The sequence below is a fragment of the Notamacropus eugenii genome, chromosome 2, assembly GCF_028372415.1.
Source record: "Notamacropus eugenii isolate mMacEug1 chromosome 2, mMacEug1.pri_v2, whole genome shotgun sequence".
NCBI lineage: Eukaryota > Metazoa > Chordata > Mammalia > Diprotodontia > Macropodidae > Notamacropus > Notamacropus eugenii.
The window spans coordinates 301885572-301907947 of record NC_092873.1 but is presented as its reverse complement, the minus strand read 5'-3'; the positions used below and the strand labels follow the sequence as shown (position 1 = coordinate 301907947).

Genomic DNA, 22376 nt, shown 5'->3' with positions numbered 1-22376 from the left:
AGTTTAAGCAACAAAACCTGAATCCTGACATAGCTTGGGCACCATTGGCCCAAGCAACATCAAACTAGAATCCTGGCCCCTTTTCTTTGCCTCTTCCTGATGTCTCCATGCTCTTTACTTGATGGAGGCTCTTTAACAACTTCCATTTCAGCCATCTGCCATAACTTCCTACACTTGGCCATCCTTTAACCTTGTCTTCTTCCTGGAGGTGGGCTCCTCCTCAGATCTGCCTGACTCAGTGAACCTGGTGAAAGTTTACTCTGGGCTTGACCTTTCACTCTTCTCCCATTTTTAGTTCACTCAGAGTGTTCATTGGTGCCTCATAAAGTGATCACCTGGCTGCTTTTTTCTATTAGTCAGCCCTATTTCCTGTGATAAGCTGCTGACACTAAGAACAGAAGTTAATTAAGGAAGTAGAGAAAGTAGAAGAGCGAGAGGGATAAAAGAGGTGAAAGAGTACTGGATGGAAGAGCAGTCAAAGAATGGAAGCTTGGGAGATAAACACCTGATCCCTACCTGGTGTGGGGAACAGCATGGCAGAGTACAATAAGTCCTGATTTGGGCATCACATGACCTGGGTTCCAATCCTAACTCTGCTACTAGTCACTCTCAGGCTGCATTTTCATTATCCCCAAAGTGAAGTAGTTGGATTAATTTATTTCTCAAGGTCCCTCTCACAGATCTAAATTCTATGAATGAATGAAAGGGAAATTTTTTAAAATATTAAGTGCTTACTACATTCAAAACACTATAGTAGATAGAGCAGTGGGCCTGGAGTTAGGAAGACTTGAGTTCAAATCCAGCCTTAGACACTTAATAGCTGTGTGACCCTGGGCAAGTCATTTCACCCTGTTTGCCTCCATTTCCTCATCTGTAAAATGGGGACAATAATAGCACCTGCCTCCCAGAGTCATTGTGAAGACCAAATGAGATAATTATTGTAAAGTGTTTAACATGGTACCTGGCACATAGTAAATGTGATATAAATGTTAGCTATCATGATCATCATCATCATCATCAAGCACTAAGAACATTCCTATTCTTAAGGATCTCACGTTATTCTTGGGTGAGTCAACACAAAGGAGGGTCCTGTGTTGCAACATGGAATGGGAGGAAGTAGTACAGCCCAGACCACTCCACGCCCTTTTCCCATTACTCCAACAAAGATCTAAGAGCTGATGAAATAGTAATTGAGAAATCAGGAATCCTCAAGATGCAGCAGCTGGACAGAGGCAAAGTTCAGTAGTCCAGAGAACAAGTAATCTTGTTTGACTAGAATGTAGAAGGAAGAGAAAGGTATCTGCTGTAGTCATATGTCTTGGAGACAGAGCATTTTAAAAGTCTAAGGGTAACTTTAAGCTTCCTAAAGCTAAATAGACTTTTAGGACTGCCGGCATATGTAAGGTGCCTCCCCCACTAGAATGTCAGCTTCCTGGGAGGTGGGGAGGAATTCTTTCAGCTTTGTCTCTGTATTCCCAGCACTTAGCATAGCATAGTCTGATGTGCATAACATAGTCTGATGCAGAGTAAGTGCTTAATAAATTCTTGTTGAATAATTGACCAATTGAAAGTTATATCAATTGATAAAAACGTTGAATTCTTTGGCAATGAAGGTGAAGGGCTTTGTGGGTGAGAATTTTCTTTTTCAGCACTGACAGAGGGACTAGTGTCTCAGAGGTTGCTACCCTGGACTGTAGCAGCAAGAGCAGAGTGGAGTTAGGGCCAGTAGCCTGAATTCTTTAATGAATAGAATTCTCTACTGGGGCCTAATGGGAAATGGTGGTGGTTTGGTCCACCTTCCTCCATTGGTGCCTTGCTGCTTCTGATCAAAGATCAGAGGGTCCTCACCAGGCCCCTTGACAATGCTGTCAGCTCACTAATAGTTCCAGAACCCTTCGCTGAATGAATCCCAGGCATTCCCACCTTTCTGTGTTCCTCCTTTTGGCATTTAGAGCCCTTCCTATTCAGCTTCCATTCCCTGTGACATTATGTCTGTTCCCATCAATTGTACCTGCTTACCATTCCCCAGACTTGACCTTCTACCTCCTTCCTCTTGGCCCTTTGTTCAAATGCTCCCCCAGGCATTCCTACTGTTTACCTTTACTAACTAGATTCTGTGACTTCCTTTTGGACGACCTGCCTTATGTCCCTAGTTGTTAGAGTTCCTCAAATAACCATGCACATATTGTATCCTGTCAGATACAATGCAGAATATAAGCTCTCCAAAGGCAGGAGCTTGGTTTTTTCTTGGTATCCCTAGTACACTGCCTTGTGTATTGTTGGTTCTTCATAAATGATTGTTGGATTAAATTGGATCGATGGAAATTGGAGTTATTTGCAGAGCAAATATCTTTTTTTATCAGTAACTGAATGTGTGAGTGCTATTTCTCAAGGGAGATAATCAGATGATGGGTAAACATTATTTGGAGTCAAAGGACATTCAGGGCTGTGGTAGTTGGTAAACTGAAACCAATTTACAGAATTCAACTGAAACTTGGTTGGCAAACTGAATCCAAAAAGGTACCTGGAGGCTGCAGAGCAGGGGTAAGTGCAAGCCTTAACCCACAGGGCCTCAAGAGGGGTTCAGCAACACCTATGGGCGCCATTGACAGTACAAAGGCATGATAAGCAACGGGGAGAAAAAGAGGGAGAGAGAAGAAAATGAAGCAAGAGAGAAAGAACAAGGAAAGACAGTCACATTTCAGATATGCAACCTTCAATACTGAGGTCAAATCAGATCGATCCCAGAATGTTCAAATTGAAAGGGACCTGGGGAATCATTTAACCCTTGGATTTCCAAACCCTCTGTAGACTCTGTACACTTTACTTCACCAGCAAATCTTTGGAAAAACAGCTAGAGTCTAATCTTTAAAAAGAGTTATTTTAAAATGCATGATATTCGTCTTACCAAATAACAATAAGCTGAATTTTTCAAATTTTCAAACAAATTTAATTTATACCTAATCTAACAATAGTTTTACTTGATAAGAAAAATGTCATTGTTTCTGATCCATAGGGATTTGGGTTGTTGGGAACAACAGGAGACGCAATAGCTCACCTTATGAGGTCCTTCAGAAGGTTCTGGCTTACACAATGAAGAGGAACTTGGATAAGCCAGCCTTTAAACAGATTGTTCAGTTCAGCAGACTAGATTTTTAGAAAATCAAGAGTTTTATTTGTCTTTGCAATTTTGTTAGAATATAGAACTAACCCTTTTACCCCCTAAATTTGATAATGTACCCAAAATACACTTCACAACTACTAAAAGAATTGAAGAAAGCAATGGCCACAAGTGTGATCCTTCTATATTGGGTATTTGGTACTAGAACATGTGGACATGTCTCTTTCATCTCCCAACTATTATAATTATCCATAATGGGCATTGGTTCAAAAGAATGTATCCCTACATCCCAAGTGTTATAATATAGATGTCTCCGGCTTCCAAATGCTATTCCTGCTAAGCTTATGTTCCTCCAAGATGGAATAGCTTTCAGCAGGGCCCTGTGACTGACTATGTCATCCCAGAATCAAACCAAGCTAAGCTCTGGTTAATTATCAATAGCTGGAACAACTGAGACATGATGAATCTTAGGACAACAATAGCTCTCAAAGACCATCAATCACATTGTAGAAATGTTGCTTTCTTTGTGAGTGAAGGAAGTCCCTCTATCAATGAAGTCACAGGTCATTGAAGAAAGTTGGGGGTTCACTTTTTATGGGAGGATGAGTTGTGGTTTGTCTTTTAATTTGGTTTAATTTGTAAGAAGCTCTTGATTGGAAACTCCTCCATAGATACATCTGTAATTTTAAGTAGTGAGGACGTTAAGTGATTTGTCCCTGGAAGGACTTGGACTCAGAGCTTCCTAGCTTCAAGAGTAGTGCTCAGTTGATCGATTGGAAAGCACTTATTAAATACTTACTACTGGGGCAGCTAGGTGGTACAGTGGATAGAACACCAGTGGACAGAACCTAGAATCAGGAAGATCTGAGTTCGTATCTTGTCCCTAGACACTGACAAGTTAGGTGTCCCCAAGCAAGTCCCTTAACTTCTATTTGCTTCAGTACCTCATCTGTAAAATGGGGGCATACTGGAGAAGGACATGGCAAACTACTCCAATATCTTTGCCAAGAAAATCCCATGCGCAAAGTCCATGGGTCACAGAGTCAGGCACTACTCAACACAGTGTTCTAAGCACTGGGGCTACAAAGAAAAAAGGGAAAATAGGTCTGCCTACCCTATCCTGAAGGAATTTACTATTCTAATGGGTACAACATGTACAACTATAAATACATACAAGATACTTATGAAGTAGGTCCAAAGTAAACTTAGAGGGAAGTTAGCACCTGGGTGAACCAGGAAAGGCCTTCTGTGAGAAGTGCCTTTTGAGCTGAGTCTTGGAGGAAGCCAGAGATTCTAGGAGACAGGAGTTAGAAGGGAGAGCATTCCAGACATATGAGGTGGCAGTTCTAAGAAACAGAGACAGCATATGGAGGATTCTCTGTAAGGAACAGCAAGTAGGTCTGTGTGGCCGGACCATGGGGACATGGACAAGAGTGGTGTATAAGGATAACGGTAAAGACTGAAAGGGGCCAGGGTGTAAAGTTCCTTCAAGGCCAAACAGAGGAGTTTCTATTGAACCTAGAGGCAACTGAGAGCCCCTGGCATTTGTTGAGTTGAAGGTGATGTGATCAAACATGTGCTTTAGGAAAATCACTTTGACAGTTACTGGAGTGGGGAGAGGCTTGAGGCAGGGAGCCCAATTAAAAAAAAATTATGACAATAGTTTAGGTGAAAGGTAATGAAAGCCTGATCTTAGATGGTGGCTGAGTGAAGAGACATGGTGAAAGGCAGAAACAACAAGATTTAGCATCTCTTTGGATATTGTCTCAATACGAGTGCAACATGACCTAGCAGATAGTGTACTAGGCTTGGAATTAGGAAGTTCTGGTTTTGAGTGACACCTCTCATACTCCCAGATCAATGTGATTTTGGCAAAGATCTGAGCCTGAGTGCTGTGGTCTATGAATATCCACAGTATCTGTGTCACACAGTTGTTGTAAAAATCAAATGGGATAATGTATTTTAAAAGTTTTGCAATCCTTCAAAGTTCTTTATCCAAAACACAAACACACATACACATACTCTTATGAATCTAGCATTGTTATACGAGGACCCAAATCATTTAATAGGCAACCTGCTGAGCCAGCCTGACAATCAACTGGTTGGCCATACTTTGTAGGGATCAACTGAAGGTACTGTAGATTTTACCTTGAGGAAGAGGAGACTCAAGGAGTAGAACCAGGAGCAATGGCTAGAAGTCTCAAAAAGGCAGATTTAGATGTGTGCCTCTCTCTCTGTCTCTGTCTCTCTGTGTCTGTCTCTCTGTCTTTGTCTGTCTCTGTCTCTCTCACTCTGTCTCTATCTCTCTGTCTGTGTCTCTCTGTCTCTCTGTCTCTCTGTCTCTGTCTCTCTGTTTCTCTCTCTCTCTCTCTCTCTCTCTCTGCACATGTGCATGAATAGCCAAGGAATCTACAAAACTGGGATGGATTGCGTGGGGGAAGATATGGGGATGTTCTTCACTGGAACTCTCTAAGCAAATACTGAATGACCTTTTGTTGAGTATGTTTTAGGGGATCTTTTCTTGGGTTAGGCTAGATAATTGACTGATGTAATTTCTTCCAGTTCTTAAATTCTGTGATTCCACAATTGTGTGTCATAGGAAACCCCAGATTTCCACAGAAGAGTGTTATGCAAAATGCTCTAGACTTGGCTGTAAACCTAGTTTACATATGTTTTTAGACAAATTCATTTGTTGATTCTAGACCAAGAAGCAGCTGACTTTTCAACCTTGTGTATCACAGCATGGAAATTTATCATTTCTATTGATTTCTGAGCTAGGTATTGATTGGAGGACACCTACATTAAGCCCTACCAACCCAAAAAACAGCTGGTTTTGGTATTCTTCCACACCACTTTTGCAGTTTGAGAAACATTATTTAATCCAACCCCTTCATTTTACAGATGAAGAAATAGCCAAGAGGCTTAAATGATTTCACTAACTGGTTATTGCCTAAGTAGTATAATTTCAAAGGCTCCAAGAAGGCTCCCTTGCCACTTTCCTGTTTACTCGCTAATACCTGAAATCTCCTTAAATAGTAACTGTTTTTCTTCCTTTAATTAGGAAAAAAAGGGGGGGAGGGTAAAATACACATACTTCTAGAGCAACTATCAAACTTGCCACAGTAAGGTGTGAAAAAGAACAATTTTAACTTTTTTTTTCTTGAGAGAAGATGCAATAAGAGAGGAAGAAAGGGATACAACAAGGACACTGGGTGCTTAAAAGGGAAAGCAGAGGGCAGGAGGCAGAGAGAGCAAAGGATACAGAAAGGGAAAGCTAGGGAAGAAGGGTGAGCCGGTCAAAGTTGTGCAGAATTTGGAGGCGAAGATCCTGGGTTCAAATTACAATTCTGCTGCTAACTGTCTGTGTGACAGTGGACAATTCCCTTACCCTCTCTGAGCTTCATTTGTAAGTTAAGGGGGTCCTATTAGATGTCTCTAAGGTCCCTTCAAGCTCCATATCTATAATCTTATGACTTTTTCACTTCTCAGACTTTTGCTTAAGACCACCCAGGGAGAGGACCTTTCTGGGTGTTCACTGACAAATTTAGAGGCGCTAGGTTGGGGTAGGATTCTTCTAAAATTCAGCATCTGCAATATATCTGGAATCTTCCCTGTTTTGGCAGTGGTACCCACTGCTACCACCCTAGTGTCAGCCCTCATCATCACTTCCCTGAATTACTGTAGCAGTCTCCCAACTAGGCTTCCTGATCTAGCCCCTCACTCTTCCTTCACACCTTTTTGCCAGGCTCATTTGTCCTTCAAGCAGATCTAGTCAGTTCAGTGCCCTCTGGTGCCTGTTTACTGAATGAATTCAGTCCAGATAATCAAGCCACTCTTAACCTTTTGAGTCTTTCTTCACCCTCCTTTCCATGTTCACTGTGATCCAGTGTGTCCCTTGTAAACACATAGCACTTTCCTTCATTGTTTGACTTAGTTCATGCTGTTCCTTATGCTTGAAAAGGTCTTCCGCTTCCTACCTCTCTCCAACTTGGCAGTATGAGGTATGAGACAGAGAGCCACCCTCCAAGTCAGGAAGACTTGGGTTAAAGTTGTGCCTTTACATTTACATTCCATAGGCAAGTCACCAAACTTTTCAGCACTCAGGACATCCTGTCTAGGCTCTGCATTTCAGAGCAGCTACTGAGGCAGTTTACTCACTAGAGTTCCTTATACCAAACCAAAAACACATTTTTTTACCGTTTGGGATTTTTTTCCTTTCTGGAAGCAATCATTTTCTCCCCTGGACTGAAGAAGTGGGAGGCATCAATAGGTAGGTGGGGCAGAGCAGCTCCACCCCAACCTTTTTTTTGGCATTGGCAGTGGGGCTATGTCCTTCCTTTTCACCACCAGTGAGTACCAGAGGACAAGAGCTCAGCCTAGAGACCAGAAGAGGCCAGATCTTGAAAGGAGGTGAGTTCAGAGGCTTTCTGGCCCCATGTCCCCACAGTCCAGCTTCTTTCATCTGCCATAGACTAAAGAGGGCCTCTCAAATCTGCTGCCCTCCTCAGTGTCTGATAACGGTTAAATAAAACGGTTAAATAAAAGGGAATTTGCAAAGGGGATAAGTAGAGAGTGTTCTAGATAGATTTTTCTCCCACGCTAAGATGTTGTTGATTTACAACAGTGAGACCCACTGCAACTCCAGCATCCTTTGGTTCTCTAATGGGGTTAGTGACTCCTCTCCTGTTCTCCCTGACAGGTGGAATTGCCTTCCTTCAGAGCATCTCTCCAGAGAAAATGACCAAGAAGAGAATTGCAGTGATTGGAGCAGGTGTGAGTGGGCTCAGCTCTATCAAATGTTGCCTCGATGAAGGTCTAGAACCAGTCTGCTTTGAGAGGACCAATGACATTGGAGGACTCTGGAGGTTTCAGGTAAACTGCCCATGTCCTTAATCCTTGAAAAGTTTCCTTTATCGGGACACAGTTACTATGATAATGCAGTGGTGGCTGCTACTCCAGCTACCTGCAATAGCTCTCTTAAAGAATCCTCTGCCCAAAGTAATTACCTAATTCTCAGCCACTAACTCAGGTGGATTGTCAGGGAAGATCCCTTCAGAGAGGTTCTTCCAAAACATTTCAACTCCCTTTGATGAGTGCGGACCCCATCAGACTCAGCTGACCACAGCAAGGTCAATACTCCCATCCAATGCATAAGAGACAGTGGCAGTGATTAGGCTGCTGGAGGAGCTGTACCATGTCTCTAAGGCTCCTACTTCAGTTTTCCCAGGTGAAATAATTAATAGCACAGTTGTAAAGCTTGAGGTTTCAGGCTGAAAGGTGTTCAGAGGTGATATATTGTTATAAAAGCATACTAAAATTGTGGCAAATCCCCTGCCTCCATGAAAATTTCCCACCCTAGGAGAAAAGAAAGTCAGTGGTGATTATTCATTCCTTCTGATAATCTGCCTGGAGGTGAAACAGACCACACATGTATTCATTCACATTGAGGCCTCTGATTGGAGGTCTCTGTTTTTCTTTTCCATTCTCCTCTTATTAGGACCTTCATCCTCTTAACAGTTCTTTTCCACTTTCCTATACTGATTTTACCAATCCTGCCTCCTTTTACTTTCTTGACTTCCTGTCCACAAATAGGGTCCCTATGCCTAGGTATAAAATGACATTATGGTTCTGGCTGAAGGGTTCACCAGTAAAGCATCTAGATGGTATAGTAGAGAGAACACCAGGCCTGAAATCAAGAAGATCTGAGTTCAAATCCAGCCTCCAGACATTTCTAGCTCTGTGACCCTGGGCAAGTCATTTAACCCCTATTTACTTCAGTTCGTCATCCATAAAATGGGGACACACTTGAGAAGGAAATAGCAAACCACTGCAGTATCTTTGCCAAGAAAAGTACATGGACAAAGTCCATGGGATCATCTAGGTTCAGACAGGTCCAAATAGCAACAACAGAGATAAGGCATTGCTAAACCCAGTAGCAGTAACCCCTTTTCTGCTTCAGCCCTCTGACTCAATGACATCTTACCCACAAACAATAATACAAGTACTTGGCAGGCATCAGTGTTAAACACCATTTAGGAGCAAAAAAGATTAATGAAATGTCTTGGACTCTTAGTAGATCACAGGTGATATTTTGTACCAGTTTACAAGACAGTAGCTGTTTCATCCATATTGGATCATGACTAGTCCTCTTGGGTCTGATAGTGGCCCTAGGAAACGGGGGGAGCATCAGGGAGGAGCTCTCTCCAATCAGAGAGAGGGAGGGGCTCCAGGGGTAAAGGGGAGTTGAGGACATGTGAGTTTCAGAGTTTATTTCATCTTTCAGAATGACAAGTTTCTGGAGGTCATGAAGTCCAGGAAGGTAGCCAGGTCAGAAATGATAGAAGACCATTTACTAGTGATCTTCTAGCTCTTTCTGGAATATACCTGATTTATCCACTTGACAGACCCAGTTTTCAGCAGCTAGGTCCTTCTGCATCATCTAAATTCAGCTTTCCAGCCCTATATAGTTCCTCTGTAGCACTGAGCTATAAGGAGAAGTATTATTTGTGCCTGCCCTGTGGTAGAGCCTTCCGAGCTCGCATTAGTCTGGTCAGACACAGTCAGACTCACTGTACCTTGACTCCAACACAGTGATATCCTTTTGGTCTTCTGCAAGAACTGAAAGACAATAACCAACCAACCAAGTAGAAGTAGGAAGAGAAGAAAAGAAGAAAGAGGAGGAGGAGGAGGAAGGAGAAAGAAGAAATCTAACCCTTTCTGGTTTGCAAAAAACTTTATATATGTTAACTCATTTGATCTTCATAGCAACCCTTTGAGATTGGTGCTATGATTATCCCCTTTACAGATGAGGAAACTGAGGCTGAGAAAACCTAAGGGACTTGTGTGGGGTCACAGCACTAGTATCTGAAGCAAGATTTGAACTCAAGTCTTCCCAACTCTAGGTCCTATACTCTGTACACACAGCCATCTAGCTTCCTCGATGCCATAACTTTTTCACCTGGATAATAACTTCAGGTAAAAAGTGTTTCCCCTGACCAGGTAAATACCTAGCTTCCTTCCTCTGTTCACCCTGCCTATCTCCCCAGCACACATATATGCACAGGTTACACCTTTTGGTTTCCCCTTCTTCACTTGCATGGATTCCTTGGAGAAAAACAGCAAGAGCACACTGCTGTCCCAGCCTTCTAGTTGGCTACAACTTCCTATAAATACCTCCTATGAATAGAATACCTTAGTGTTTCCTACTGGGGAATCAGAGAGTCGTTTCTATTAACAACTAATAGAAACAAACAAGCTTGGAGGATTGATAAGGGAGAGAATGCTTTGAGGGTAGGTAGGTAAAGAAAAAAAGGGAACTAGGGGAGGAAACAAGATGAGCAGGCAATCCCAGCATGGTGCTCTCATCTGGGACTAGGGAAAGGCAAAAGCTTTTCAAAACTTGTGTTGGTAACAGCAGTAATTTAAGACCTATGTTTAGTGTTTTATGAAGGTGTGGATGCTGTATAAGCTCAGGGCTTACAATTGTAGAATCTTTTGTACTGTCTTTATGGGCACAATGGAAAGATGCGGGTTAAATGATAGTACGGTTGGATAGATTGAGAACTCTCTGAATGCCTGGACCAAAGGCATAGTCATTAGTGGGTTGATCTCCTCTTGGAGCAAAGTTTCTAAAGTAGAGTCCCAGGAAGCTTCCCTTGACCCTGTGCAGTTGAAAATTGTTATTAGAAGCAGAGATAGTCTAGATGTCATGATTATCAAATTTTAGTCAGTTTAAAGCAGAAATAAAACTAACATTTTGGATGATAAAGTCAGGTACAGAAAAATTAGATTGTTGGGATAAGTCATATAATATGATGTTTAGAGGAAACAAATTTACAATCCTACCATGGGAGTCAAAAAAATCAGCTTCACAAATAAAAGTAGGAATCCATGGCTAGGCAGAAGTTTATGTCAAAACAATGGGGAGGAGTGAGGGTGTAGTGAATCTTATGATCAATCAGAGTCACTGATGTGACTTAGCAGCTAAAAAAAAATGAGTTCAGTCTTAGGCTGGCATTGAGAGACATTGTACTCAAAATAAGGGAACTGAGAGTACTCTGTCCTAGTTGAACCATACTGTGTTCAATTCTACAGTGATTTGATTTTGAATTATCATCTGTTAGTAGAGAAATACACAGTAAAATAAACAAGCGAATGAATAAGCAAATAAATAGATAGGACAAGACAAGAAATAAGAAAGAGTGATAATCTGGAAACCTGGTTTTGATTCCTTTCCTAGATACTTTCCACCTGTATGCCCATAGATAAATCACAGTCTCTCAGAAGCTCCCAGTTTCCTCATCTGTAAAATGTGGGTATAGTAATTTCACTACCTGCCTTGCAGAGTTGTGGAGTAAGTGCCTTCAAACCTTAGGGAATGATATGAATGTCAATTACTCCAACGGCTCTCTGAACTCATCAATGTCATCATTCTCTCTAACACAGATTACAACTGATCCATATCACACATCTCATACCAATCTCATCCAAGTCCTCCCATACATTCATCAATATGCCAGAGGCCTTCTACATTATCTTGGCACTGCATGTTTACCAATGGAAACATGAATTCTCTCTGTATGTTATTCCTCACTCTCATTACATCAATTACTTGGCCCATTTTTTCCAATCATACATTTCTCTGTTGATAAACTTTATACAGCTTCATAATTATCCCTCTGCAACATGTGGCTGCCTGCTCATCTCCACTGTGCAAATCTCCATTGCCTTTTGACAAGTCGTCCACCTCAGATCCTTGGTATCTCTAGTTTTCTATGACTCTCAGCCAGACAAAATGTTGGTGTTTAAAGGGAGTAACTTGAAGTCATTTTTTAAAAAAAATTATGTCCTTTACCAAAGGCAATTTATCCTACTTCTCTCTGCCTGGTCAATTCTGAGCCCAGCTCATTATGCTTTTGCAGTACCTATCTAAGATATGTATACTGAGTCACTAGCTCTGTGGGCTGTCCATCCAGCTGTATATCAGAGTGTGGACAACATTCAGTCTTTATCCACTTGCTTTCTCCCATGTGGAGAGTTAAGTCCAATTCTTTTGACCACTATTTACAGTAATAGTAACTAGCATTTGTATAGTGCTTTAGAGTTTTCAAAGCACTTTATAAATCTTATCTCATTTCATCCTCATGACAACTCTGGGAGTTGGATGCTGTTACCCTTGCATTACAAATTAAGAAACTGAGCCAGATTGAGGTGAAGTGATTTACTCTAAGTGTCTGGGGGCAGATTTGAACTCAGGTCTTCCTCACTACAATTCCAGCCCCATAATCACGGTACTACCTAGTTACCTAGGTGAATCCCGGTGGATCTTATCCATGGTGCTCTGAAATGCTCAGGATTTAGTTATATCATCCACAAAGGATAGGATTGGAGGACCTCCCCTTCTACAGGGAATCAATTCCTCTTCAACTTGTATTTCTGTTGAATTTTCTCCTTGTCAATGGCAAACACCTTTAGTGACGACATGTTCCTACTTTATGCATCACTTAATAATCAGAGGTTCATTGAACAAAGTCAGAGTTGTTTTATCTTTCAAGGAAACGTGTATGATTCTTACATGTGTTTGGATGATGCCCTAGATTTATGTATAGATTATTCTCATAAAAATGTTATATGAATGATAAAATAGGAATGTGTGAGTCAGTAGGAACTCATATTTTTATCATCTTTTTAAAAATAATAAAGAATGAGAGTTCTTTCCTCATCTTTGCTATCATCCCCTCTTTTGTATATCTTGAGAACTGATCCCTCAGTGCACTCAGAATTACCACCAGCACAGACCTTCTCTGTGTATATTACTGTCATTCAGTCACTTTTTCCTTGTTTCACTCCACACCATTCATGTTTCTTCATATCACACAGCCAGGACCCTGATGCTAAAGTCTAAGCATATTATTCTGTGGAAGAGGGATTCCATTTGTTGTAATTGGCCCCAAAAGACAGAACTGGGAGCAAGGTGTAGAAATCATAAAGGCACAGGTTTAGACTCAATTTATGGAAAAACTTCCTAATGCTTACATTTTTCTAAAACTGTAATATTCTACTTTGGAACATAATAGGTCCTTCTTCTTTGGAGGCCTTCAAATCAAAGCTGGATGACTGTCAATAAGATGTGTGTGTGTATACACATATGTGTATACATACATAGACATGTGTGTCTGTGTATGTATGTGTGTGTATGCATGTACGTATGTATTAGGGGCAATCAGGGTTAAGTTATTTGCCCAGGGTTACATGACTAAACAGTGTCTGAGGCTGGATTTGAATTCAGGCCCTTCTGACTCCAGGAATGGTGCTCTATCAACTGTATTTTTTAGAAGACACTCCTATTTAAGTATGTAGCCTGGGCCCCATATGATTATAGAATCTTCAAGTTCTGTTATGTAGTATTTGGGGTAATACTAGTTATGTAAATATCACTCAAGCCTCTATCCACTATATCTTTTATGAATAGATCAAGAACCTTACATCATCAAATCACAAAATAGCAAAGAGAACTTTTATCTCCATAGGAAAAGTGATGAGATCTACCACCTAGAGGAGTGGAAACATTCCACAGATAGCTCAAGTCCTTAGGTTTTCATTTCAGCTAGAACACTTCTCATGGCTCCATCTTCCAGGAGTTGTCTGTGGCTCAGACTTTTGCCCCTATCTGCCTCTATCAGTCGATATGCCTGCTCAGGTCTCTGGGCTCTATTTAGGTCTGAATTAAACTAGATAAATTCTGAATTCTTCTGAAATTCTCTTGAGATTCTGTGACACAGACCAAACTGATTTTTGTGAGTTCATGTGACCAAAACATCATCTTATAGACAAATTGATGATGAGCCTCCTCGAACCTAGCTAGGATGGCCCCCTGATGACAGACAGACAGACAATCCATTTCCAGACACAAATTCAGAAAATTTTTCTAGCTTAGTAAGACCTATCAGAGCTCATGTTCAGCTGGCATAGACTTTAAGAACCCAGAATTGCCTCCCATGCTACAACAAGGCATCAGAAGATAGAAAACTATAATGGACAATAATAGACAAATGCATTGGAGAATTATATAACAAACTGCTATGTGAGATTTTTGTAGGGGAGATACTTCTTATTGAAAGATCTTCATTGTTAAGTTTCATAATCAAGGTGATATTTATACTAGCTTTTAAAAGATGGGAAGGAATTCAGTAGTTACAGAAAGGCAAGGAAGACATTCCATACAAAGGGAAGTGTGAGCAAAGGCATGAGTCAGGAAAGCATAGGACATCTTCAGGGTATAGAATAGCTAAGTTTGACTGAAGTGTGTAATTCACAAAAGGCAGTGTAAGTTGGGGCTAGAAGGGTTGAGTGATTTCAGATGTGGAGAGCCTGTAGTGTTCCTTCCCAAACTACCATGTCTATTGTGTATATGCTCATAGATTCATATGCTATACCGCTATACGATGTAAGTTCCTTGAAGGCAGGGGATATTTCTATTTTTGTCATTGTATCCCCAGTAGAAAGCAGAGTACATGGCATATAGTAAGTGCTTAATAAATGCTTGTTGATAAGTGACAGGAAGTCACTGTGGGGAAAAAAGTATAAAGAAGATCCTGAAGACCAGAGAAAAACCTTATTTCACTTTTTCCCAAGGTCACCCATGCACAGTACTTTTATCCTGTCAAACCACATTAGCCTATACCTGGTAATGGCAACATTACCAACTGATCACTTTTCCTTATTCTTCTTACTATGACCAATCAGAAAATTGCAGAACATCAGTCATCAGTCATTTTGATACTGATATAACATCTGTTTCTCAAGAAGTTCAATTTTGTTTGTAGGCATCTTTATAAAACTCTATAGGATGGAGAGAATCATTCCTTTCTTCTTACTACCCTTTCCTCCTTTTGGCTAAAATTTAAATAATAGCTGATGAAACTGAGGAACAAATAGGACACTTAGCTACCGGCACACAGCCATGGATCCCAATGTCTGATCTTTCTGACCTTTTACTTGTTCCCCGGTGTCATTGACTGTCTAGGAAAGATGGCATCCCTACTAACTGCAGAGGAAAATTTCCTCCATGAAATAAATGCTAAAGATTTTGTGTATTTAATCTTTACTGCAGGAGAATCCAGAAGAAGGAAGAGCCAGTATTTACAAATCGGTGATCATCAACACCTCCAAGGAAATGATGTGTTTTAGTGACTATCTCATCCCTGAACACTTTCCTAACTTCATGCACAACTCTCAAATCATGGAGTACTACAGGATGTATGCCAGAGATTTTGATCTCTTAAAGTATATTCGTTTCAAGGTAGGAGGTACTTGTGATTAGAAGTAATATAATATTTTCAGGTATTTGCATGGGATAAATATGACTGCCAAAGACATTCTTCTAGTCCTCTTGCCAGAATATTCTTCCTGTATTTATCCTTGACACTGGCAGGAAGACTATAGAGTGTGGGCAAATGTCTTCTCTCCAGCAGTGGGAGAATAGTCAAGTAAATTTTTAAAAAAGCATAAAATACCAGAGAATCCATGAAGATATTGTCAAGTTTTGTATGTAAATTACATAACATTTTTTACAGAAAAAAAAGACGAATAATTAGAGGAATCTTTTTTGTTCGTAGTAGGGACTATGCCAATGTGATAAAAATAATTTATGAATGTAGTGCTATGGCAGTGATTTAGAAGAACAAAAGTTCTAAAATCTCAGTGGGAAAAATGAAAAAAATATGAATAAATGGGGACTTCTAGACCTTAAACAATATTATGAAGTAGTAATTATCAACATTACTTAGTTTAAAAACAGAAAAGTAGATCACTAGATTAAATAAATTAAATTAAATAGATTAAATGAGGTAGAAATAATACAAAACAGATTAATTCAGTAGCCCAGGGTTCAATAAATTCAATAGCATAAACTACCCATTATTTAACTAGGAAAACTGGAAAGTAGTTCATTAAAAAAAAAAGTTCAGATCAGCATCCTATATTATTGAGTACAAGACCTAAATATAAAAGAATATTTCATTTAAAATAGAGAATAGAAGAATATATCCTTCCCAACTATGATAAAATAGAGAATTCATAAACAAACAAGAGAGAGATGTGATCCTAAAAGAGAAAATAGACAGTTTCCACTACATAAAATTTTAAAAGCTTTTACACAAATAAAATTCATATAGCTGAGATAGAAAAGAAAACTAATTTGGAGGAGAATTTTTAGATCAGTCATCTTTGATAAAATTCTAATATCAAAAATATGTAAGGAATTAATACAAATATATAAGACCAAGAGCTATTGCCCAATAGATAAATGGCCAAACAATATGAGTAGTTTTCAAAAGAAAAATTGCTAACTTTCAACAACTTGGTAAAAATATGCTCCAGAGTCCTAATAATAAGATAAATATTAGGTTTTACCTCACAATTAGAAATTTGGCAAAAATAACGAAAAATAGAAATAGTTCATTTAGAGGGATTGAAGGAGGTCAGGAACATCGATGCATTGTCATTAAAAACTTTGAATTGACCCAACCATTCTGTAAAACAACTTGGAATTATACAGAAAAGTGATGAAATTGTTCATAAACATGTTCCACATGGAGGTCAAAGAAAGAAAAGTCCTATGTGTGCCAAAATCTTCATGGTAGCAGTTTTTATGAGAACAAAAAACTAGAAACAAAGTGGATCCCTATCAATTGGGGAATGGCTAAACTAATTGTAGTAGGTAGATTTGATTGACTTGGAATCATGAAGGCTCCAAATATGATCTCCTCATTTTCTTAGCTTTACCTTTTTAACAAGGAAAAATTCACTGGATAAGTGCAGGTTGGGTATATCTGGAAAAGTAATTCATAAATTGTTTTAAAATAAAAAATAATTTAAAAATTAAGTGAGAAAAGAAAGAACAAGGAGCAACACTAGTCTGCTCTTCCTAGAAATTCAACCTAGCGGATTAGTGCTATCAGAATTTACACAGCTTCCTTTATGGAAATTGTCTCATTTTGACCTTAGAGAAGAAAAACATTCATCAGAATAAGGCATGAGATTCTAACTCTTGGCCTATGATGCTGTCTGTTCAAGGCTCCCCATTGTACTGGGGATGCCTTTGCTCTCTGCAATAAGGAATTTAACACTGTGATTGGATATTCATCCTTTTTCAGGGTGGAAGTCTAACTACTAGTTTATATCCCATTTCTTTCCAGACTACTGTGTGCAGTGTGAAGAAGCGACCTGATTTTCCCACTTCAGGCCAGTGGGACATAGTCACTGAATCTAATGGGAAGCAGGAAGTGAAGGTCTTTGATGGAGTCATGGTTTGCACTGGCCATCACACCAATGCTCATATGCCCCTGGAGTGCTTCCCTGGTAAGTCATCTATGAAGAAAGGACTTTGAGCTTTCTATGTAAATTACCTGACCCTTTTAGGTACAGACCTGAAAAGATTGTGGCCAAATTCTACCAAGCAATATTTCCTGTGCCAATGAGTAGAAATAGAATTAAGGCAAGGAAGCTGCAGTTTACCCTGATTTTCTATATTTGACCTTAGTGAGATGACTATCCCCTTGCCTTTGTCAAGGCTTTCACTATCAAGAGCAAGGAAGATCAGAAATTGACCTATATTATCTCACTATTACCTTAACATTCTTGAGGAACAAAAAGTAGTGAGAAGATGTTATAGAATTGCCTTTCCCACTGAGATATTGGGGCTATGAAATATCATAGGATCACAGATTTAGAACTAGAAGGAATCATAGAGATCACTGGGTCCCATAAGATGCCCAAGGTCAAATAAGTAGTAGGTGGCAGAGCAAGGGATTTGAACCCAGGTCTTCTTACTTGAAATCCAGCTCAACTTTAAATCTTTATGAACACATGTGGCCACAGATGTATGTTTGTAGGAATGTAGAGAAATTTAGTATTTGTCAGCTATGAAGAAAAAAAGCTTCTATGCCAGAAGAAAATATTGAGTGATCCCTCATTGGCCTCAGGTAAGAGGTTTCTGAAGATCTGCAGAGAAAGGACTTCAAAAAAGGCAAAAGGGATATAAGGAGTAAAGTGAAAAGAGATGAGGGAAGAAAGTTTCCCACAGAAGACGAATGATAGTTTAAGTAACCTATTTGTGATGTGGAAACTATGGAGCTCTGGGCTGAGGCTAATGGAAAGTAGAGCTAGAAGGAATGTGCAAAAAGTTCTATAGAGTAGCTGTGTTATAGATGGGAAGAAAGAGGATAATGTATCACTGGCCAATGTTCTTACATACAAGAGTAATAATATCAAATAAGCCTTGGATGGTCTCTGCCCCCCTCCATGGAATCACTCTGCCTTTGGTTCACAGGGATAGAGAAATTCAGAGGTCAATACTTCCACAGCCGGGACTACAAAGACCCACAGGGATTTACTGGAAAGCGAGTCATTGTGATTGGCATTGGGAATTCTGGAGGAGATCTAGCAGTGGAGATCAGCCACACAGCCAAACAGGTTTGAGTCAATGAATCATTTGCTTTATTTGACCCCACCCATCATCACACACAAAAAGGGCAAAACCTGTGTCATCAGGCAGCTGTCAAGCATAGTCACCTGTGAATGGATACAATATGTGGAATCCGGTTGACATCAAGTCAGTGATAATACCTTACTTTTATAGCAGAGGAGATCCTGAAAAACTATGCAAATCAGTGTTTTTAAATACCAGGCAGTGACTAAAGAATATTTAACCATATTGTCAAAATATTTCAAAAGCAGGGAAAAAATATTATTACAGCTTCATAGTTCTTCAGGCCTCATAAGGAGGGCATATAGCAGTATGAATACTGTAGATAAGTAATAAGAAATATGAAAAATGAACATTCATTCTAGATATTGACTTTCCATCATAAAATCATACTTTATACACAGGAAAAAGCTTTTTTTTTTTAATCTGGTGGCATAATGCTTTTATTTAAAAAAATCTTTTTTTAAAAAGTAATAATAATTTCCTAATTCCTATGTTTTCTAAATCCAGATTTTCATGTATTGGGTTGTATTGAAGTAAAGTCTACTAATGTAGATTTTTTAAAATGGTAGACTGAAATGAAAAGTTAAGTCAATCATTTATTAATCACCTACCATGTGTCAGGCATTATGCTAAGCCCAGGGGTGGGGGTGGAGGAATACAAGAAGTCCATATTTCAATGAGGGAAATGACTTGCAAACTACGTACATACAAAACATTCAGAATAAATTGGAGATGACCCAAGGTACTAGCATGAAAAAGGGCCAGAAAAGAGTTTCTGTAGAAGGTGGAATTTTGCACTGAAGGAGGAATTTTATACTGGAGGAAGCCAGGAGGTGAAGATCTGAGGAAGGAGGAGATTTCAGGCTGGGTGGACAACCAGTGAAAATACATGGTGTCAGGAGATGGAGTGTTTTATGTGAGGAACAACAAGGAGGCCAGTGTCCTTGACCACAGAAGGTAGCAAGGAGAAGCAGGTCTCTGAAAGGCAAAGGCTACAGAAGAGGTCAACAACGATGAGGATTAAGAGAAGGTCATTTGATCTCGAAATTAAGAGATCTTTGGTAACTTTGGAAAGAGTGGTTTCAGTTGAATAATGAGGTCAGAAGATAGACTGCTGAGGGGTAAGAAGAGGGTGAGAAGAATGGAGGTGGAGGTTTCTATGATAGATCACCTTGAGGAGTTTAGTCACAAAATGGGGAAAGGTTTTTTGAGGGTAAGAGAGGCAAAGGCATATTTGGGAGCAGCGGGAAAGCAGCTAGCAGACAAAGAAACTTTGAAGAGAAGGGAGAGAGATGAAATGATGGAGGAAGCAAACTGTTGGAAGACATGGGATCACTTGTGCACATAGAGATCCTTCTTGACAAGGAGAAAGGCTTCCTCTTCATGTGAGGCAGGAGTGAAAGAGAACATAGTGATGGGAAGCATCTGAGTGATGGGACATGAGGAGGATGAGAGAAGAGGGAGTTCTTGGCAAATAGCTTTGACTTTGTTCAGCAAAATATGAGACAAAGTTCTAAGGTCTTGGATGAGGGAAGGGGAGGCAATGAGAAGTTGAAGGAGGGCCACTGTGGTGGGTGGAATAGGGAGTTGATGAAGGAGTTCTAAAAGGATTGCCATGCTCCAAATGAGATGGTGTAGAAGATACATAATGGGCTCAGTCAACATGATTTCATGGTTTTCTCTAGCTTCTTTCAGCAGCATGTGACTAAGAGCAAAGTGGATGGGTTGGAGTAGTCGAATGCTGGATATTAGCAGAACAAGATTAGGATAAGTTAAAAGGGCAACGGACTGGAGAGAAAAGAAGGTAGAGAAGGTAGCTTGTGATATGAGCAAAAGAGAGATCCACTCTAGAAAAATTTGAGCAGGGAGAGAAAACATTCAAAGAGGGAATACGGATCACAAAAAGCTTTATGGAGAACACAATGTAGGAGCCAAGTTGGGAAGGAAATGAATTTCAATAGGCAGGGAAGAAGGAAGGGAGGGAGGGCATTCCAGGAATGAGGACATGTATGAGTGCACAAAAGTAGGCAAAAACAGTTTAGAGAATAGCCAGTCATCCAGTTTGTCTGGAATGTACAGTACAAGAATGGAAGGAGGGGGAGATTAGAGCAGAGTGGGGCCATGTTATAGAGGACCAGGCTGAGGAGTTTTATTTTATATGAAAGGCAATAGGGAGCCACTGAAGGTTTTTTAAGATGGGAGTCAATGTTCAGAGCTGAGTGTTAGTAAGGTTATTTTGGCATCTGTAATGAAGGAGGGATTGGAGAGAGGAGAGAGGGAGGGAGACCAGCGGAAGGTAACAAGGACTGAATTAGGGTAGTAGTAAGAAAAATGGAGAGACAGAGACAGACAGGGACAGAGATAACAGAGGCAGAATAATAGTGGGCACACACAACCTAACTAGTTTCCTGAGGTCCTACTAGAAATTTGATTTTTCCATCAGACAATCAATCAACAAGTATTTCTTGACATCTGCTTTGTGCGAGCTACTGTGCTAGGCTCTGTAGAGGACACAAAGAAGTCTAAGACACTGCTCTCAAAGACCTTCAGTCTAGTTGGGAAAATAAAATATAAATACATTTGTACAAAAGATAATCATTCAAAACAGCACTATAAGAGATATTATAATGAAATGCATAATCAATTCCCAGACAAATGATTTAAACAAAATAAATGTTTTGGGAGTTATTGAGAAAGAGAAATCCCTATAGCCTATAGTGATCTGGGAAGACATCAGCAGGCTCTCCTCCATGTTGAGCTGGATCGTACTAGGGTTTGCATAGGCAGAGATTGGTAAGGAGAAGATTCTAAGCAGGGGAGATAGGATGAGTAAAATCAAGGAGGTAGAGTTTGTGATGGGAGAACAGTGAGTTGAACACTGTGGCTGAATTGGGAAGTTTGGAAAGATAAGTAAATAAAAATTAGGATTGATGGATAGGTTGGAGGTAGACTGCTGGAGTGTCTTGATTATCAAATGAAAGGTAGTCTGGATTTTATCCAGTAGGCAGTTGGGAGTCATTGAATGCCTTTGAGCAGGGACTTGATAGAACTGATGTTTTCGTCTCCCCAGGTCTTCCTCAGCACTAGGAGAGGTGCATGGATACTCAATCGTGTGGGAGATAATGGATATCCTTTTGATGCTATCTTCAATCGCCGATTTTTGAACTTTATTGCACAGTTCTTCAGCCTATCTTCAAAGAGTTCATATATGGAAAAGAAGATGAATGCAAGGTTTGACCATGAAATGTATGGCCTGAAGCCTATGCACAGGTATGCTCCTAGCCTGTTAAACAGGAGGTAGGAGCTGAGTAGATGGAATCAAGAGGCATTCCCAGAAGTAGAATGATCAGACCATCTGTGCTGCCCAGTTAATAAGTAAACAGTGGACCAGGAAGGTGATGAGTAAACAGGGACCAGCTTCTCAATGACCTCTTCCACTGAGGTATAATACAGTACCCCAGGTGTTGGAGTGCAGAGTCCAGTGGGTCTATCACCTCCTTATTTCTGGACACTTTATTTCAGTTCATGCAGCTCAAAATCAATCACATGAGGTGTGTGAGTATGTATGTGTATGTGTGTGTGTGTGTGTGTGCATGCGTGTGTTTTGGTAGCTCAATTAACTCATAATACTACAGTCGATGAAAACCTCCAGGATTTTTCCACAGCAAATTGTTTTCTAGTCATATCCTCCCAACACTGCACGTTGTACAGTTGATTTTTTTTGCATCTGAGTTGAATAATATCAGTCTGCCTTCTAGGCAGATC

At 40.0% G+C, this 22376-nt stretch overlaps 1 protein-coding gene across 3 annotated transcripts in view; it reads left to right on the top strand.

The window, feature by feature from the left end:
• FMO5 (flavin containing dimethylaniline monoxygenase 5) overlaps positions 1-22376 on the top strand; it is a 72754-nt gene that overhangs the window by 42776 nt on the left and 7602 nt on the right. Inside the window, exons 1-6 of one of the 3 annotated variants that reach the window (XM_072644596.1) lie at positions 2478-2544; positions 7821-7993; positions 15234-15422; positions 17320-17482; positions 18453-18595; positions 21682-21881. In XM_072644596.1, coding sequence (XP_072500697.1) covers positions 7859-7993; positions 15234-15422; positions 17320-17482; positions 18453-18595; positions 21682-21881 — 830 coding nt within the window. In that variant the 5' untranslated portion in view covers positions 2478-2544; positions 7821-7858. Of the gene's footprint in view, positions 1-2477; positions 2545-7439; positions 7532-7820; positions 7994-15233; positions 15423-17319; positions 17483-18452; positions 18596-21681; positions 21882-22376 lie in introns of those variants that run through there. The other 2 variants (XM_072644594.1, XM_072644595.1) reach the window with 2 other exon arrangements.